The sequence below is a fragment of the Phalacrocorax aristotelis genome, chromosome W (assembly GCF_949628215.1).
Source record: "Phalacrocorax aristotelis chromosome W, bGulAri2.1, whole genome shotgun sequence".
In the NCBI taxonomy this organism is placed as follows: domain Eukaryota; kingdom Metazoa; phylum Chordata; class Aves; order Suliformes; family Phalacrocoracidae; genus Phalacrocorax; species Phalacrocorax aristotelis.
The window spans coordinates 30,476,301-30,495,586 of NC_134310.1; the positions used below are offsets into that span (position 1 = coordinate 30,476,301).

Sequence of the window (19,286 nt, forward strand, 5' to 3'; positions counted from 1 at the left end):
ACTGATGTCTGTCAGCAGGAACCAAGCAAGTGGTCTAGAGGATGGGTGCAAATTTTGTTGTTCTTTTGGCAAGCTGCGAAAGTTTCTTCAGGATATTCTGGCCTTTAGATTTTGATCCTGCTCAGGGGAAGGTAACCAAAACAATAGTGTCTAGCATATACCGCCTGGTGGTTCAAAGCAGCCTAGCAATCCTAACTAGGTAACTCTTTAGCATGCTCCCGAGACACAGTATCTATCTGCACTCACAGCCTGAGGACATGCAAAGAGGTTAAGTGACTTGCCTAAAGTCAGAGCAGTGTTGCAGGGGTTATAAGAACTTAAGCCTTCCTGCTTCCTCAAGCACCATCCATACATAGAGTTCCAAAGGGCAGACAGTCACACTGAGTAGCCCACTGTGAATTCAGTTCTGGATGTCCTGAACACCAGGACATTATTCCTGAGGAATAATTTTTGGCTGCCAAAGCAGAATGGCTACACCTTCACCAGAGACAGTAATGAGGAAGTAAGTCCTAGTAAGTCCTCTCTTGACTGTTGGCCATATGTAAGAGAACATAAGAGTGGGAGGTGAGTATTGATGCTGAGAAAGGCCAAACTATGGAGACGACTGGGGAAAGGAAAGAAAAGTAATAATCTTTTAATTGAGGCCAAGACCTCATTGGAATAGCACAGGTATAAGAGGAGCAGGTGGAATTTAAGTGGAAAACAGAACCTGTTGTTTGTGAATATCTTGTGTTTCTGTCTTAGCCAGACTGCCATGAAGTAGGGACTGGGAAGCCATGGCCAGGCAGATAATGAGGAAGACAGGTATGTAGCAGTTCTGTCATGCTTTTTCAGACCTTCGAAAAGAATGGTTACATACAGTCCTCCAGGCAGAGTAGACTAGGAAAGGTGAGCAAGCCTGTGCCAGGAGGTGTGGGAACACACTGCAAGCAGACAGAATGGGCAGTGTTGGAGCTGGGTGTCCATGAGGACTCCAAAACACAAGTAGAAGCACCTGCAAGAAGAACAACAAGAAGAAGAACTGGGTGAACTGGGGGAAGTTGTCTGAGACAAAGAAACAACACCAGATGGAGCAAGAGAAACCAAGACAAGCAGGGGGAGAGGAAGGTGGGAAGAAATTTCTTTGGAAAGTTAAGTGTGCATCTGTTTACCTTGCCATGTGGAACATGCAGAGGTCTTGCTTTGTGTACACCTCTGCTTCTGGGAGGAGATATTTGAAATAAGGCACGTACTAAAGCACTCTCAGATCCATAGGGCAGGGGTGGAGGGGGCCCTGCTGAATCAGGATACACAACCATCCCAGTGCAGCTTGTAACAGCTGGAGCCCTGGCATCCACCTGAAAGGACGGTGGGAGCTGCAGCTTCTGGTGCTGCGTGATCTGGCCATAGGAAACAGAATCTTCTGAATTTCCAGAATTCTATCTTTCTTTCTGTATGGAGGGCTATGGGGAGAGCACGTGGCTGGCCAGGGCACCCTGGCACTGGGGCCCCAGGCCCTGTCAGCGCTTGCTGCTCATGGGTAATGCCTGAGTCAAGGAACACAGTCCTGGGGTGACTGGGATGGCGGGATGGGCCTCGGTCGGTCTGATTTGATCCCCCTGACACTTTCAGTTGCTGCCACCCCTCTTCTGGAGGGCTCGGGGGTGAATGGCAGTCTGGGCGCCGCCTCTGCGGGTGGAGGAGTGGAGCTGGGGGGTCCCAGTGCGATGGGTGTGCAGTCTCAGGTGCTCCGGCGTGGCGGGGTTGCTCAGAAAGAGAAAGCTCCACTGGCAGCAACAGGATGAACGTGTGGCTGTGGCTCGGATGGGATGCGTCAGGCTGCCGGGTGGGGTAGCTGTTACAGGGGAAGAGGGACCCAGTAAGAAGCGATGAGGAAAGCAGGGTTAAAGACAGCTTTGAGGTCCCTGTCTGGAGAGATGCAGTGTGAGGGAGGGCTCGGCAGTGGCATCCAGAGAGCTCAGCTAACAGGCTCTGGCCTGGCCTGGCTCGGCTCTGCTGGGACACAGTCAGGAGGCGCCAGCCTGAGCCTGGGGGCGCCGGCCTGGCACCGCTGCGCCTCGTTCTGCTTCCTCCTCTGCATCGGGGAGTGCCGCAGCCGTGGGCGGCTGAGGGGGGCCGGGTGGGCTGGGTCTGCGGGGCCTGCAGCCGAGGGGGGCCCTCCCTCGAGCAGGGCCAGGCCTGGCCGGCTCCGCCGCGGCGGCACCTCCGGAGGGCGGGTGGGCCCGGGGAGGGCGGGAAGTGCCGCAACGCCCGGGGCCGCGGGCCCGCCCTGCGCCGCCGTCCGAGCGGCCCCGACGGCCCGGCTAGGCCAGGCCGCAGCGAGCGGAAGGGCGGCGTCAGCCCCACCGCCCCCCTCGCCTCGGCCCGCCCCACGGTCGGCGCCTCGGTCCGCCACCGTCCCACAATGCCCGGCGGTCTCCGCCCCGCTCTGGGAACGCGCGTCCGAGCGCCCTCCCCCCCCTCCCTTCCCCGACCGGCCAACCAAACTTGCGCTCCGGTTGGCCGCGGCGCCCCGCCCGGCAGGTCCGGCACCGCCCCGCTGCCCGCCGCGCTCTCCCACTGGCGCCGGCGGCTGTCAGTCAGCGCTTGTTTTCGGCGGCAGCGGGTTGGGTTGCGCCGGCTCGTCGCTGGCTCGGCGGGGCTGTGTGAGGAGGGAGCGGCGGGCGGTGCAGCCGGGCGAGGGCAGCGCGCTGAGGGGGGCGGCGGCGGCGCTAGGCCCGGCCGCAGGGGTTGGGGCCGAGGCCGGGGCCGGGCCGGGCCGGCGCCGCGGAGGGAGGGGTGGGGAGGGGAGGGGGTGCGGGGCCGGGCCGGGCCGCCGGCCGTGCGGAGGACGGTGGTCGGTGCCGGGGGGGTGGGGGGTGGGCGGGGGCGTCCCGGCCGCGGCGCAACCATGACTCTGGAGTCCATGATGGCCTGTTGCCTGAGCGACGAGGTGAAGGAGTCGAAGCGCATCAACGCCGAGATCGAGAAGCAGCTGCGGAGGGACAAGCGCGACGCCCGCCGCGAGCTGAAGCTGCTGCTGCTGGGTGAGGAGCGCCGGGGCCCGGCCCGCGGGGCCGCCGCGGGGCCTGGCCTGGCCCGCCCGGCCCCGGGCCCGCGGCTGCCGCGGGGCTTGACAGGTCCGGGTGGCTGGGCGGCCGCGCCGCGCCCGCGCTGTGGCGGGGAGCGGGTGTGGTGGGGAAGCGGCGGGAGCCACGAGCGATCGGGCGGCCTTCCTGCCGGTGCCGGCGCTGGCCGTCTCATTGGCTGCCCTTTGTTTGTTTTTTATGGTGCCTTCTCTGTCAAAATGGATCTTGACATAAGCAGGAACTATGAAGCCGAAATTACTCGTTCTAGATGCAGGCACGCACGCACACGCGTGAAAATTGTCTCGAGGAAACGCTTCCCAGAGCGTGCCGGCCTTTATCGGTGTATGAAAATTCAGTGATGGAGCTGACGCTTTTCGGTATCGGCAGTGAACTTCTGGGCCTTGAGTAAATGTCGGTGGGAAAATTGGCCTCCAGCTCCTAAACCACAGACTTTCCCTTGTGCGGTCCTGGGGGGGGCCGGCAGGGTTAGGAACTTGGTGTAGTGAATCTGAAGGGAGATGAAGCAGTGAGAATGCGAAAGTTCTGTGTCTGATGAGGAAATGGCTATAGTGTTTAGCATTGCCTTTAGAGGTGGAGATCACCTGTGCAGTGATAAGGATGTAGATGTTCGGATGGAAACATAGTGGAGTTCTGTGGTTGTGCAGATGGATAACCATTCTGTGGTTAGATAAGGTTTATAGGGATGGGTAATCAATTACAAGAGCAGTCAGCTAAGATTTCAGGCATTTACATCCTTCAGCAGTGAGTTTGATGCTCACGTCCAGGTAGCCCTCCAATTTATACTCGGGTTATAGTTTTCATGGGTGCTGTGACTTATCATGGCTTGTTGATGTATCCTGCTTTGTCTCTTAAATACTACATCCTCTCAAGCTGAAATATGGAGCAGATCTGATGGATTGAGTTTATTCACTTGGGGTCTGTCACGAGTTGGCAAGCCATTAAGGTAGAGATGAAGAGTTAGGATGATCCTTGTGAAAAAAAATCTTAAACTTTACACAAGTGAAGTGAGGCTGTGTCTGCCCAGGCCTTTGGAGGTCTCCAGTACTGACACTGTTGCATAGTGATAGCTGTTAAGGGAAGGCCAGGGCTTTCCTTCTCACCCTGAATCCTTGGTGATTAACATGTTGCTGTTTGTCAGGTGAAAGGTAGAATCGAGGGTTTGATGTTTGTGCTCTTTGAAGATGCTGTGTCAGTTTCTGTAGGCTGCTTGTGGACTAGGGAATGTGTGTCTCACTCTCATGCTTCCCTAAAGCAGACCTGCAGAAGCAGCTGTTTCAAAATAGGTTGGCACTATAGGATAGATCTGGGTTAAGTCGATCCCCCTGGATCTAAAAATTTCACTTTAGAAATAATTCAGATAGTTCAAGAATCCTTTCTGCTTTTCTAAAAGATACAGTTAAGTAAGGTTCAGCATCAGATTTAAAAAAAAATCCATATGAAGTGGCTAATATTGGATAAGCAGCACTGCTAGTTTTAGGATGTGTTTGCTGGGTGCTTTTCCCTGGGTGCAGCACATTGCCCAGCTTAAGCTGTGGCAGGTAATGTGTGTTCTCTCTCCTTGATGTAACCGCTGCTTGCAGGGATTTCTTCTGTCTTGTTCCTACTATGTGGAGTTCTTACATTCACCAGTATTAGTGATCATATTAGTGAGAGGGCTTTCCCAAATCCTCAAAATCTTGAGAAGAGTGCATGTGTGGAGGGGGTTTCTGCCTTGTAGAAACTCCGGTAATTTTTCCTGTCGCTACATCTAGTGACAGCTTGTTGAAGCCTAAACCAGAAAATTGGGGTGAAGAATAACAGTGCTAATCAATGATGAGCCTGGTAATAAGAAATTTAATTTCAAGGTATTGGACATTGCCCTCTGGTATAAGGTAGTAATTGGTCTTTTTACTGGGTGGGGAGTGGGGAGAATATTTTATACAAAAATGACTTGTGATTAAGCACGGGGTACTGTTGACTGAGTGATGTATTTACGAGTGCCTGTCAGGTAATGATGGGGGTCATTAGTAACTTACTGTAACTTCTGCTGCTTTCATGTGTTGACAGAAGAAATGGTGAATTCAGATTATCTGCTTGTCTCAACGTTGTCATATTAGAAAAGGTTATTGTGCTCTGATAAATGTAGGAGACCATACCCACGAGAGCTCTTACCATTCTGGTGTGGTGTTGTTTTGTATTGTATTGTTGATGGCTAGGTAAAAGCAAGAGGCACCTTTAAAAAGAAAAAAAAACAAAACCAAAACACACGCCCCCACCCCCACCAACCCCCCCAAAAAAACCCAAAAACCCCAAACCACAAAAAACACTGGAAAAAACCCCCAAAACCCTAACCAACAACAAAAAAAAAAACCCAAACACAAAAAAAACCCACCAAAAACAGGTGATGATGGGGTGACAGGAAGAATCTGTGTTTGAACTCTTAAGTTCTGAATAAAGTGAATGGCTGGTGCTGAGGTTTCTCTTATGTTTTCATTATTGGAACACTTTGAAGCACCACTTTTTTTTTTTTCTCTCAGTTTTGGTCACTGTGGTAAAAGACAAGGAAGTATTTCTCACCACAGTGAAAGAAACCACAAAAGATTTCAGTTTCCATTTCCCCCCCCCCCATTTATGGTCTAGCTTTCTGTTTGAAGTGGAGATAGCTTGCTGCATATTAATGGTGTTTGTAACGTTGATTTCTAACTATTCTGACATAATTTCTGTCAGTTCTTGGATACGGGGAGAACTTGTTTATTGTAAACATGCTGCTTCTAGTTATGTGCTTGCTGCTTTTATTTGAACATATTTATTTGTTTGCCTTTTAGCCTGGCACTATAAACATGAGTAATTGAGAATCTAGATGTGAGTAGTAATTGTGTATTGTGATGAATGAGATCCTGTCTTAGTATATCCATCCCCTAGTGTGAGGTGAGTACCTGGTGGTGAAAGCCCCGGCTCTGCTGTGTGCTTATTTGTAACTGGAGATCAAAAGGATTTGTCACTTATGTGATAAATTTTAGTTTTTGCTCTCAATAGCCACGTAAGGTGGGCCACTGTATTAAAAAGAGCTGTCTCATATATTCTGCTTCTCAATAGCAAATTTTAGAAAATTGAACAAAAGTACTCCACGGAAGTGTCAGTGGTATGCGCATCGGGTGTTGCTTGTGGGATGCAGTGTGGAGGTATGCTAATCACATGCAAGACCTGACCCGTGCGTCCCCTCCACAAAATGTACCGTGTGCATATAGAGTGGAAGTTGCTGGGTACTTTCCATAATACCAGTTGAATCGTGAATTTAATAAGGCTGTGTAACGGCACGGATACTTTGATGATGTTTTTCCCTCGTGCTTACTGTGTCTGAAAGTTCCCACTGTCCTTTTATATCATCTGTTGGCCTTCACATGTTAAATTACACTTTTCTGGGGCCATAAATGTAGGAGTGGGAGGACCTGCCCAACTGACTGCAGGAAGCAGCTGTTGAAAGGGCTGGACTGTTTAGTGCGCTGGCACTGGTGTGAGTGTGTTTTGCACTCCCACCGACGCTAAGACCCAGCTTCTCTGGGCAGTGAACCTGTGCAATAAGGAACCGGTAGCCTTGTTGAGCAGCCTGCTGTCTTCTGGGGATCAAGACAGGGTGCAGACAGCTGTGAGCAACACCCTACTCTGTTCTCCCTGCCAGTTGCTATTTTTAACTCTATAATATCCAAAGGCTGCAAGCAGTATTAGAGGTGTCTTGCCACAACGATGATTATCATTTCAGTCCTTAAGAGCAAACATTGTTTGCACAGTAGTTTGGTGTACCAGGCAGATGCACTGACTGGATTGTTCATGTTAAATGGAATAAGCTAGTAGTTTCTTGAGCTTCATTCTCCTTTAGAGTTGGCTTTTCTGTTGTGTTCCGTTCTTTTATCTGAAAAGACACATACTCTATAAGGTAAAGAGCGTTCTGTGCCAAATCACAGTGGAAGATTTGCTCTTTACTGTGCAAATAGGCTTCCCCCAGCCCACTCACTGTCATCTCAGTTTGCAGTACTTACCAACTTGAGAGTGCATCTGGGCCCTCTCTGCCTGGTGCTGTGATTGTAGCATCTTGCTGGAGTATCTGGGAATAGGTCAGGTGTGACGGACAAGGGCCTTTTGACGCAGAACGTGTGGGAGTGGCTGTAATGTGAGATTTGGAATAAGTACCAGAGCTGCTTTTGAAGGCTGCTGTAAAGGACAAGATGTCTTCCTTCTATGCTGTTATGTTCATAGTGAGGATGAGCAGGAGCATCCAGACTGTCTCTTAATATTCTGGAAAGTGGCTAAAAAAGTGGTTGGAAGTAGTGTGTACTTGGATACGGTAATAGGAACTTTGGGGTATGATGTGACGGATGTTAGCTTGCTTTCTTCTGTAGCAAGCCTTTCTTGAGATGGCTCCTAATTCTCTCTCTTGCATTCTGTAGGCACTGGGGAGAGTGGAAAAAGCACATTCATTAAGCAAATGCGTATAATTCATGGCTCAGGCTACTCTGAAGAGGACAAAAAAGGCTTCACCAAGCTGGTGTACCAAAACATCTTCACTGCCATGCAGTCTATGATCAGGGCCATGGAAACCCTGAAGATTCTGTACAAATATGAACAGAACAAGGTAAATTTCTCACAATTTTTGCATGTGTTTTTAAGCAATGGGGATTCTAGGGCTTGACTCCTAAGTTCCTGTTTGTTCATGTCTTTCTGCATTGCAATCCCAACCTCCCTGAACTCTTTCCCATAAATGTTTTGTGCTTAAGGGCTGCTTTTTTGACATTTTGCTGATATTTGACTCCATTTACTCGGTTGTGTTAAGGGATAGAGCAACTTTCTTGGTACGGTTTATGTACTGGTCTGCATAGTGAGTGGTGGGTGCTAGGGATAGGGATATGGCATAGGGTATAGGAGAGGTGTTCTTTTTACTCATTTCAAGGACTCAGTATTGTTAAATGTGTTGGGCTTCCCTTTGCATGAGTTACTATTCACATTGGAACTTGAAGCTGACAGAATACATGCTGGACCCAAAAGACGCCTCTACTGGTAGCTTTCACTATTACTGCAACCTGTCAGTTTTTCTGATAGGTGCTGACCAAAAGTACGAACCTTTGTAGAAGGGTTCTGGTCTCAGCCACAGAAACAGGATTTAAGCTGAAGTCTGGCTTATTGATTTTGGATCCAGGAATAAATTTTTCAGCCAGATCTGGTCCAAATTATTTTAGCTTTTTTGGGCAAGTTTCGGGGGAGGGGGAGGGTACACCAGGAAATTTGATTGTATTTTTAGTGTGTTTTGGTTCTTTAATGCTTAGTACCTTAATATTTTTACATTAAGTTGTGGTTTATCTGTTCTATCACACAGCGACTTGAAGCTGATTTTTAATAACTGTTTATAGGGACCGAATGGTGCAGCAGGAGTTCTTGAGTCTGAACACCTTTTTTGCCTTTAGAGAGGTTCCGCAGCCTCAGTGATGAGAATAGGCAGGGTGTGAGGAAGCTTGCTTTGCCTGTGCTTTACCTGGGCCATGGTGGAGGTGTTTTGACAGGTATTATCTGCCAACTTTACCTAGGCTAACACTTGCAGAACTTGGCTTTGTTTTTTATTTTTCCTGGCATAGCTGGTGCGGGCAAAAGCCCCTTCCTGTGGCAAGTGTACCAAAGGTTTCAGAAAGCAGCTTGGTGTGGATGATAACTTCATAGATGCCACAGGCTATTGTAATGACTGTAGTCCTTCCTTTGCTTGTAGATTGTATGGTGGGCATTTTTGTTTCAGCATACTTCAATTTGAGAGAGAAAATAATGTCTCTATTGCTATTCAAAACGTAGCTTAAATTTTTTTTTGTAAGAAACCTGAGATAGCAGTTATCCAACTGCAGTTATCCAACTGCAGTTTAAATTTTCAGAAGTTGGGCGGTCTGGGGTTCTTCACAGTGAATGCTCTGCCTTGGAAACCACTGTGTTTCAAAACACCCAGTGATCTAATGATAGGTGAAACCTGCTGCTGTTTTACAGCTTATTCTGTGGAGGAGCATATGATGTTTTGGGGGAATTTTGCTGATGTCTGCTGTGTCTAAGATGTATAGTTTACTCATTGGCCCTCTGGTCTTAGCAACCTGATCCACAAACAGCGTGTGGACCCTTGAAGTCATAATGCAAGGATTTAGTTCATCTGAGAATTTGCCTGTGACCACTACCTGACACTGCCCCCTCACCCGCCCCCCCTTTTTTTTTCTTTTTCAATCTCCAGGCCAATGCAGTGCTGATCCGGGAAGTGGATGTAGAAAAGGTCATGACATTTGAGCAGCCATATGTAAGTGCAATTAAAACATTGTGGAACGACCCTGGAATACAAGAGTGTTATGACAGGAGAAGAGAATATCAGCTTTCCGACTCAGCTAAATAGTAAGTATACAATCACAGGCACTGGTAGATGGTAGTGATCATCTAACAAATAATACCTGTCCAATTTTTTAGTTGGAGTCTAGAGTTTGTTTCAAAGGGCAGGAACACTGCTGTAGATTCCTCTGTCTAGTTTGTTTAAAGTACCTTTTATCTTTTTCATTGAGGTGGATGAGCCTTGCTAGCATTTTAGACAAGCTGCACAGTCTCTGCTGGCTATGCGTATTGGGATAAAAATCATAGGCATATGAGAGAGGCACTTTGCTTCTATTAGCCAGAAGTATCCTTAAGAAAAGTTAAGACGAAAGAGCAGTGGAAGCAGGTAACTGGTAACTTGTTTGAATCTGGCTTCAGAAAGGCAAAGAGGTATGCTGGAGACGGAGGAAGCTATGTTTATTTGGAGATAGATTTAGATCTGGAAATTCTTTACCATTTGCTACTTTTCGTGAGGGTATGAGGTGTTCTGGTGGACGATAAAGACAGTGTTCACACATCTGCTTCTGGATATACCTGAGGCTAGAATCTCCACCTTATGCAGTCTGTGTTGGTCCTGGCTCTTAGGCAGCAGAAGTGTTGCTTTTTCTCTTCAAGATTGTCCTTTGGCCTACAGGTTTACACATCCATGTACCTTAATGGATTTATTATTACCAAAATCTAAGTCTGGTAACATAGGTTCATTTATGAATAGAAAACACAGATGAGACTTGATTCTGAAACATAAGCTTCCACTGTACTTAGAATTTCTCTGTAGTAAAGATTGTCTTCCACATTCCTATACAGAGTTGATAAAGTTGTCCTTAATGTATCTGTTTATCCTCCAAAGGGGATGGCTGGTGAATTACTATTACCTGAAGACGTGTTCTGTTATTTTATCACATCATGTTTTAAATGGTTCAGGTGACTTTTGACTTTCTTGTTATGTTAGGGAAAGACTAAACGTGACAGTGTTTAAATCTGTATATTTATGTGCTGCAACCTAAGGTAGTTTTGTTTTTTTTTTTTCCATTGTGCTTCTTGCAGCTATCTTAGCGACGTGGATCGTATTGCTACCCCAGGATATCTACCAACTCAGCAAGATGTGCTACGGGTTAGAGTTCCTACAACCGGTATCATAGAGTACCCCTTTGACCTAGAGAATATTATCTTCAGGTACTGAAGGTGTATTCATGTTACAGCTGAACTGGGAGAGGAGTGATATGGTTTCAGGAAGGATGAGTTCTGGATTGCTGTAGAGTGTCCAGGTGCTTAGCTGAGAGGCTTGAGTGGATGTATGTGCTGTGGTGTTATGAAGAGTCTGCTGACAGGTGCTCCTGTAATGGGGATGGTGTAACATTTTACTCTAATTAAGGGAAAAATCCAAGCTGAAGCATTGACTGTCAGAAAACAGAACATGCTTTTGAATCAGTGACACCTAAACCCCACTAACCATCTCACAGGAATTTATGTCCTTCCTGGGAAGGATTGTGTGGCTGGCATCTGATGCTGAAGTGGTGGCTGGTGAGGCAGCTGAGTGAACTGCTGGTAGCTTAAACCACCAAGGGGAGGAGGGGGAAGCTTGCTCTGGGCAGTGCTTGACTTGAAATGTATTTCCCTTTAAGAATGCTTAGGTCAAGCAACTTTGACCATTTATTTCTACTTCAAAAAGAGACCCCTTTTTGTGCAGAAATACTTCCTTGTATTTGATACCTAGCATCTGCCTTCAGAGGTGGTTTTCTGTGCCTACCTTGTGCTCTCAGGATGACACCAAAACTTGCTGCCTCTGCTGCTGTACATGGTGTTTGGAGGCTTAAGCCAGACATCGAGCATGCCATAAAGGGCACAATGACATGCCTGTCTATTGCAAAGCAATTTTCTCCCTAGCTCTCTGGTACTTACATGCTCCCTGCCCTTCTCTACCACAGTGTTGACATTACAAGAGAGGTATAAAGAAGCCTGCATCCTCTCTCTTCGTCCATTCAGTTACACATATACGGAAAGTGACTCTCCCTGTTCTGGTTTGCTGACCTATGAAATAAGTATAAGGTTTTAGTGGACCGGGTGTGCTGCACTTCAGGCGAGTGACAAAATAATTTTAGCGTACTATACAGTTGGGACTTAACAGTCATGCACTTCAGCTCCTCAGTTTTAAACAGCACATTCTAAAGAAAGTTTAATAACTAAAGAAAGCTCTTTGTGTGAGAGAAGTTTTGAGGCAAGCAGATGCTTTAATGAAAAACAGAAATAGTTTGCTCATTTGGCAGAGCAGAGTTTTGAAGGACTTGTCGTTTCAGACTCAGGGCTGCTACTTAGCGAACCAGAGCAGAATGCAGCTAAAAATGGTAATGCTGATATTTGGGACTTGAATTTGGTATCACTTGCCTATGGCCATCTCTTCAGTTCGATTTACTTCTGGAACAGGATATTTTGTAAACTCGATGGTTTTGTTAGCAGGCACATACTATTACATCCCCATGCCAGGTGAACCTGAATGGTAAAGAGCCGCATTTGTTCTCATCGTATGCTGGTCCTTCACATTCAGATAGAAAACTGCAGCTACTTCTGTGATGCTCTATGTATTTTTCTTCCTTAGAATGGTGGATGTTGGAGGTCAAAGATCAGAACGAAGGAAGTGGATCCATTGCTTTGAAAATGTGACTTCCATCATGTTTTTAGTAGCACTTAGTGAATATGACCAAGTTCTGGTGGAATCTGATAACGAGGTAAGCCAAAGAATGGGAACTCTGCAGGAGGGTGGAAAGAAAGGAGCAATGTATTTCTAGCTTCTTGGAGGTTGGTACCAGAGTACTTGCTGCCAAGTTGGATTAGCAAGTATTGCTGGTTTTGGCCTTAAGTTCTTCCTGTTGCAAAGGGAACATGAGCCTCAATGGGTCATGATGTCCCTGAGAATGGAAAATGCACGTCGCATTCAAATAATCTGTACTTCTCAAGTGATACTGAAATACTCTGAAATTGCTGAGTTCTGTGTGCCTTGGAAGGTACTGTGCAATGTGGCGGTATGCTCTTAAAAATCACCCATTCCTCTCTTCCTCACTGAACTACTTCCTGCTGTGACTGTTCTCTTCTTAGGTAGCGACTGTTGTCTTTGAAGGTGCAATGCTGAATTTTTGCCCTTGCTAATAGATTGAAAAAATGCCATTAGGTAACAGCAGTTATTCCTCTTCTACTAGACAAAACGTGTTCACAAAGTATCATGGCCAGTCCTCTCACATGACCATCAAAGCATAAAATGACTTTTAAGCCTTTTGATATGAGTGGCTTGCCAATTATATGAAGCTTGAGTCCATCAGATTTTGTGTTTCCGTTCCATTTGCTGGCACAGCTTGAGCCAGAACCTACCTGGGGCCAAAGTATTCTGTGTACAGTATCTGAGATGCTGGATCGATACAGATCTGAGTGCATGTGCAGGTAGCAGAAAGGCATCTTAGTGCTCATTTGTGAAAACAAGGCTTTCTTCTTCTTATTTCAGAACCGGATGGAAGAGAGTAAAGCTCTCTTTCGAACCATTATCACTTATCCATGGTTCCAAAATTCTTCTGTTATCCTCTTCCTCAACAAGAAAGATCTGTTGGAAGACAAGATCCTATATTCCCACCTTGTTGACTATTTCCCAGAGTTTGATGGTGAGTATATTTTAAGGAGGAACACTCTATATAGAGAAGAAGGGGTGGAGATGGTTTGGTTAGATTTTTGGGTTTTTTTTAAGAAAACTCAGATCCAGAAATGGGGAAAACATCTTAATTCGGGAAGAAATACTTACAACAATGAGAAAATGTCACAAAAATGACTTAATCATATGTAGATAACTGGAACCCGATCAAATAATGAACTTCTCTTCGATGACAAATTACTCCCCCCATCCCCAATATACACTTCAGAGTATTAAATAATGGGACTCTAACTTTCCTGCCTGTGTGCTTGTGCATATAACCTATTTCATAAACATGTGACAACTCACCGGTATACTGGGCGTTTTAACCCTCTAGTCAAGAGGTGACTTAAGCCCTTGTTTTGAGAAGCTGACTGGTCAAATACACAAGTCGTTCAAATGATGATATTGAAAAATCTCAGGTAGCATGAAATTCTTATAGTGTGTCATCTGCAGTTGTGGAAAAATAATATCTACGTGAAACAGAGAAACTCCTATCTGAAAAAAAAATCCTTAGCCAAAATAGCATTTCAAGCTCTTCAGTGAGTGCATTTAAAGTTGGCTGGTAACACATCTGTACAGGGCTGAAAATAAATAGAAGCAGTGGAGAAGGAGATCAGGCAGCACACTTCTTGGCATACTCTCTTGTATTAACGCTGTCATTATGTGCTTTAAAAATACAAGGTAAAGGAAGAATTGCTATTTCGCAAACAACTTTCTTCTAAACAGCTAATGAAATTGCTCCTTATTAGCTGTCCTCCCGCTTCTGGAGTTTCATGCCCCCTGCTGTCTGAAAGCACAAGCACGCTGAAACTGTCAGTGGTGCAAAACATCATGTTTTTATGGGAGGCTGGGAATGGCTGGTGAGCTTATCAGTCAAATAGCACATACTTCTAATATAACTTAACAGCTGGGGACAGTATTGCAACATCACGATGTGTCATATACTTTGATTTTTTTTTTCATATAAGAATTTACTGTAGCTCCTCCAGGGATGCTCCATGGCTTGTGAGTGGAAGGTAGCCCATCAGACCACCTCTCAAGAGATGGTCCTTGCCATGGAGAATGTGACAACACCAGTACTGTGAAAAAAATATCAGTAGGTGACTTTCTTCTGAGGAGTTGTCAGCAATATGAAGTAAATACTGGCCAAAAAATCTATTTTTTTTTAGCTCCTGTGAGATGACCAGCCAGTTAGGACAGACTGCAGTGTTGGCTGAAGACCCTTGTTTGCAAAACGTACGCTTGTGTCTCAGCACCTAAGATCCATCGATAGAAGAAATATACATCCCAACCCCATGGGAGAGCATTGTGTTATGTATATCCAGCATCTGTCACTGTTATCTAGTGAACGCAGCACAGACAGGGTTATACCAAATGCTGTATTTCAAAGCACAGTCTGAAATGACACCTTGGTGTCTGTCAAAACTCAGCCTTGGAAAAATGCCTTTTGTAGGTTTTGGTTAGATAACTGAAGAGCATAAAACACTTCAGCTCCTGGCATTTTTATGCAATAAATGATCTCAATTTCTTCTTTATAGCTCTGTAACCCATAAGAAGTAGTGCATTAGCAATTATTCTGATGGATCAGACTGGGGGATGGACTTAGCATAAATCCATTAATTGGTTTCTCTGTTTGATACAGGCCCACAGAGGGATGCACAGGCAGCCCGTGAGTTCATTCTCAAGATGTTTGTGGATTTAAATCCAGACAGCGATAAAATCATCTATTCTCACTTCACATGTGCCACAGACACAGAAAACATCCGTTTCGTCTTTGCAGCTGTCAAGGACACCATCCTACAGCTCAACCTGAAGGAGTACAACCTGGTTTGACCTGCTCTGCCCTTGGCCCTTGAGAGGCGTCATTGTGAAGAAAAGACAAAAAAAAGAAATTTTAAATATGACAGGAAAAAAAGTTTTAATTTTTGATGATGTAATGATTGCAAATTGTCTGATCTGTGGAGTGGCAAGTGCTCAGTGTTATCCTGGAGTCTCATGTCTCTGTCCACAGAGTAGTTGATTTCATATTTTTAACAGATTGCTTTTATTTCACAGTTAACGGGGATATGCCTCATTTCTTCAGCACCTTGCTTACTTCTTAATTTTTGCCAAACAGCTAAGGCAGCCTCATCTTGAGCTTTTCTTTGTTGCTTAGCCACTTTCCCCCCCCCGCCCCCTTTTCATTCCCATGGTATACATAGAAAAAACTAACTTTCCAGCCAAGATTATGAATTCACTGGACTGTGGGAGTGCGGAATGCTACTGGTCCCTTCGCCTTGTGGTATAGGGTGCCTCTGGTGTAATTTGCTAATCCTGCTTGCTCTCCACTCCGCCACGCCCCGCCTGCCCCACCCCTTCCCTTCCCCAGGACACGCTCCATGGTTCACTGTGATGAAATGTTGGGGAGGAGCCATTGCTCTCCAACTATTGTGCAAAAAAAGAAAAGGCAAAACAACAACAACAAAAAAGCCATCACTTTTCCATTCTTTATATGTTCTAGTTCTGAGTTATTTTTTCTTATCAATTATAAAAGGTATGGAGACTGTGATTATTATTTTTTTTTTTTAAATTATTGATGTTCTATACATAGTTTGCTACGTGTTGCTGTATTTTGTTCATGGACTACAAATGATGGAAGCTCTTGGAGCAATAGCTGCTGAGCCTGGGGAAGTGCCTGACTGTAATTGTTCTTTTTTATTTTGTTTTGGTTTTTTTCCACACACGTACACACATCCCCCCCCACACCACAAGCGCATGCGTGCGCACAAGGCTCAATTTGCAGAGAGAAACTACATTTTGTTGAGTAGAGTATATGGCATCAAGTGAGCAACTTCTCTATGCAGCAAATACCAAAAGCACATTGAGTAATTGTGGCGTTTAAACATCAGACTTTGGCTGGATTGAAAATCTTAGTCTCGTGCCACCCTCTAGTTCTTTTCTTGCTGCTAATAGCAAACAAGCCTTGTTTATTGCATTTTGTGCCAGTGTATTGAATGACTTTGTAAGAATTCCTTGGTCCTGTCCAGCTTGCAGATTTTTAGAAAGAACCAGAGTTGTTGGGTGACAAACTTTGGGATGTAGGTAGGATTCTTACTTGAAAAGGTTGAGGATAGCTCTTGGAGGGAGTAGCAATTCTCTTTCTGCTCTTTATGCATTCCCCTGAGGCACATGCTGCTGTGTTTCTCTTTAGAGGAGTACGGATCCTCTTTGGAAGACTTGCACACATACTTGCTCCAGGGTGCATATGATGATCGAGTTGTAGGAGTCACGGCTGGAGCACGCGGCTGCTATGGAATCCAGAAAGCCCTGCTGTGGTTGCACTTCTGTTTAGCAAGAGGGTAGAGACAGCGACAGCAGGGTTTGCTGGTGCAGGTGGAAGGTAGAGTGGAAGTAGTTCTGGATTCTAGATGCCAAATGAAACTCCACTAAGCAGAAGGATGTGAAGCCTTTGCACGTTAGAGAGCTTTTTCCAGGAGCTGAGGCAAGTGAACAAATGTGCTGAAGACCTGTTGCCAGCCTGGAAGATAACTTCAGTGGCAAGGCAAGGAGAGAGTAGGAAACGGGAATCTGTCCCACCTCTGGATGTGTGTCATTTAGCCATCACTAATGCTTCTGTTTCAATTCCAACTAGTAGCATTGGGTCCAAATCCTCTGGATCGACCAGATTGCCCCCTTGAAGGCTAGCAGGCTGCCACTAGATAAAGACTAAATGAGCTGCACTGTTGAAGGGGGCTGTTGATATTTTGTCTCTTTTGTAGACAGAGCACTACATCAGTGTTTTGCACAGCATGTAAGAGTAAATCTTAACTGTCTGAGATGCTTAAGATGCTTTGATCTAGAACACTAAAATATGGGGGGACATAATTTTGAGTGATTGTGTTTATAGGTCCCTCTTGTTTTCCAGAATAGCTGAGGGAATCCTCTGTATGTCTTAGAGCACTACAGAAGAAAGCAAGCTCTGCTAAGAGGGATTAGAGAGCTCAAGTTGGAACAGTAGCCATGGGACCAACAGTTGAAGAGCCAGTCTGGCTGAGTGGTGATGCTGAGGGAAACAGCATCTCTTTAGGCTAGCCATGCTCTGGTCTGCATTTAACATTTGGGAGGAATGAGAGGGATTCCCATGTGTCAGACAGCTTTGCATCAATTTTACTGCTTTTTTTTTTGTCTTTATGCCAAAATGATCCATTTTGTAGAAACTGTCCTATAAAGAGGAATTTATAATCATCTTTGTGTATTCTAAGTGCTGTTCATCTGAAGCAGATGGCAGCACCAGCCTCTTCTGCTTCTGTGATCCTCTTGTAAATGGTTCACACTACAACTATTGCCAGTGACGAACCTGGCACTGAGATATACAGGTTCTTGGAAAGAACTTCCCAGAAGTTTTTTTTTCCAAGGTGAATGACGGTGGTACTTCCACTTGAATCAGAAATTTGTTTTGTTTTGTTTTGTATCCTCCCCTTCTTTAAGAGCTGCTGCCCTGGCATAGGAGGAGGGATCTTGGCTTCTGTCTCTTGCAGAGTGAATCTGCATCGTTGTGGGGAACTGTGGGAGGCTATGGGCGCAAGGATTTAGGCACGCGCTGTACCTCACTGAGCAACTGCTTGGTGTAGCTGTTGGCCTGATACCTGACTTGGTGTGATGATTATTGCAAAGGGAAGGGGAGAACACTATGCGATGGCTGTCTTACGAGTTCCCAAAACCTCATTCTGAATTAGGAGAGGAATGGGTCGTACTTGTACACATAATCTGGAGTTGTCTGTGTACTATATTATGTGTGAGAAGATACCAGTGTTAGCACATGCTTTTCTTAGCAGTAGCTTGTGTGCCTCCAGCTTGGCCAGTGAAGCAGTCCGGCAGAACTGGTTTGGGTCTCTGTTGGCTGGCCCTTTGGCAAACGCCTGCCCTAGCAAAAGTGCCAAACCTTAAACCAAATTTGCCTATATTATCTTTTCTGAAAGTGAGGCCAGTCAGAACTTTCTGCAGGTTGCGACAACAGATTGACCTTCAGAAAAGAGGTGGAATTGGGTTCTTGCAGAGAATCTAGAATCTTGAGTCTGAGGAAGTGGTCTCTTGGCTAACCTCTGCTCCTTGTGCACTTTTTATCTTTGTTCTGCTGAAGAAACCAACGTGCTTTGAACCAGTTTGAAACTTGAAGTCAGTGAGGAGAGGACCATCCCGTTTCTTTGCACCATTCTTTGTGGATTGGCTACCTGGTGAGCAATAGCCCCTTACTGCTTCAGCGTGTCAGATAGCTCCTGCCCTTTCTGCCTGTCTCCCCTTCTCCCGGAGTTGGATTCTTTGGTCTCTTGTTGTTGCTTCCTAGCAATGTTGGCCTTGCATTCAACTATGGGTTTTTTTCATGTGTTTTATTGTTTTTGTTTTTTTTTAAAAAAAAGTACTTCCAGAGTGTGCTGACCATTGTATTGTACTGTACAGAGCCCAGGTTGTTCGAGTCCAGCAGAGACAAAGTGTGTTATGCAGCACCCAGTTTTATAAGAGTATGGTTTGTGCCAATGCCCCTTCTTTAGTAGTGCCAGAGACTCAAGTGCCAATGTGGTGGAAATTATTTGGTTATACTTGTATATTATAGGATCCTGATTTAAGACAATTTAAACATTATCCTATTTAAAAAGATACTATATAAAATGCTGTTTTTAAACCTTGTCATTTGCAATGCATGTATTGTTGTGTGTGTTGGGGTGGGGGGAGGGAAGAGGGTAGGGTAAAGGAGTTTCTGAATAAGATGCCCAGTGTCTGGATCTATTCAGGCTCCAAACTGTCTCATTCCAGTCCAGGAGTGTGATTGTTTCTTGGAATGATCCCACTCTGACTGCTGGGCAACAACCCTTATTACAGAAATATCTGATGGAAATTGATTTTCATATCTTTCTCCTGAAATAAATTCTCTGTTTGAAATTGGAATAAATTTTGTTCCTAAAAGCCGTGGTGGTTCTGCATCTGTTTCTTCACTCCTGTCCCTCCTCTCCCCCTCCTTCTGGTTGGCTTAACAACTTCTGTACCCTGTGGGACCTGCATCTGACTGAAGCGCACTCTGCCTTCCTAGCTAGCAATGTTGTCCCTGCTCAGAAAACCAGGACTCTGAGGCATAGAAACAGTGTGTTTTGTTAAATATAAGGCATAACATGCAATACCTATATATAACA

General features: G+C 45.6%; 1 protein-coding gene across 1 annotated transcript; it reads left to right on the forward strand.

The window, feature by feature from the left end:
* The first annotated feature begins 2,828 nt into the window (after positions 1-2,828).
* Positions 2,829-19,064, forward strand: GNA11 (G protein subunit alpha 11). The gene is made up of 7 exons (XM_075076718.1): positions 2,829-3,026; positions 7,514-7,698; positions 9,322-9,476; positions 10,494-10,622; positions 12,043-12,172; positions 12,940-13,093; positions 14,765-19,064. Exons 1-7 carry the CDS (start codon positions 2,891-2,893, stop codon positions 14,953-14,955), a joined length of 1,080 nt encoding a protein of 359 aa, XP_074932819.1. The 5' UTR covers positions 2,829-2,890; the 3' UTR covers positions 14,956-19,064.
* The last annotated feature ends 222 nt before the right edge of the window (positions 19,065-19,286 follow it).

Coding starts and splice junctions, on each gene's coding strand:
- GNA11 (XM_075076718.1), top strand. CDS start 2,891: ATGACTCTGGAGTCCATGATGGCCTGTTGCCTGAGCGACGAGGTGAAG. Junction 7,699..9,321: donor ACAAATATGAACAGAACAAG/GTAAATTTCTCA, acceptor TTCAATCTCCAG/GCCAATGCAGTGCTGATCCG. Junction 13,094..14,764: donor CTATTTCCCAGAGTTTGATG/GTGAGTATATTT, acceptor TGTTTGATACAG/GCCCACAGAGGGATGCACAG.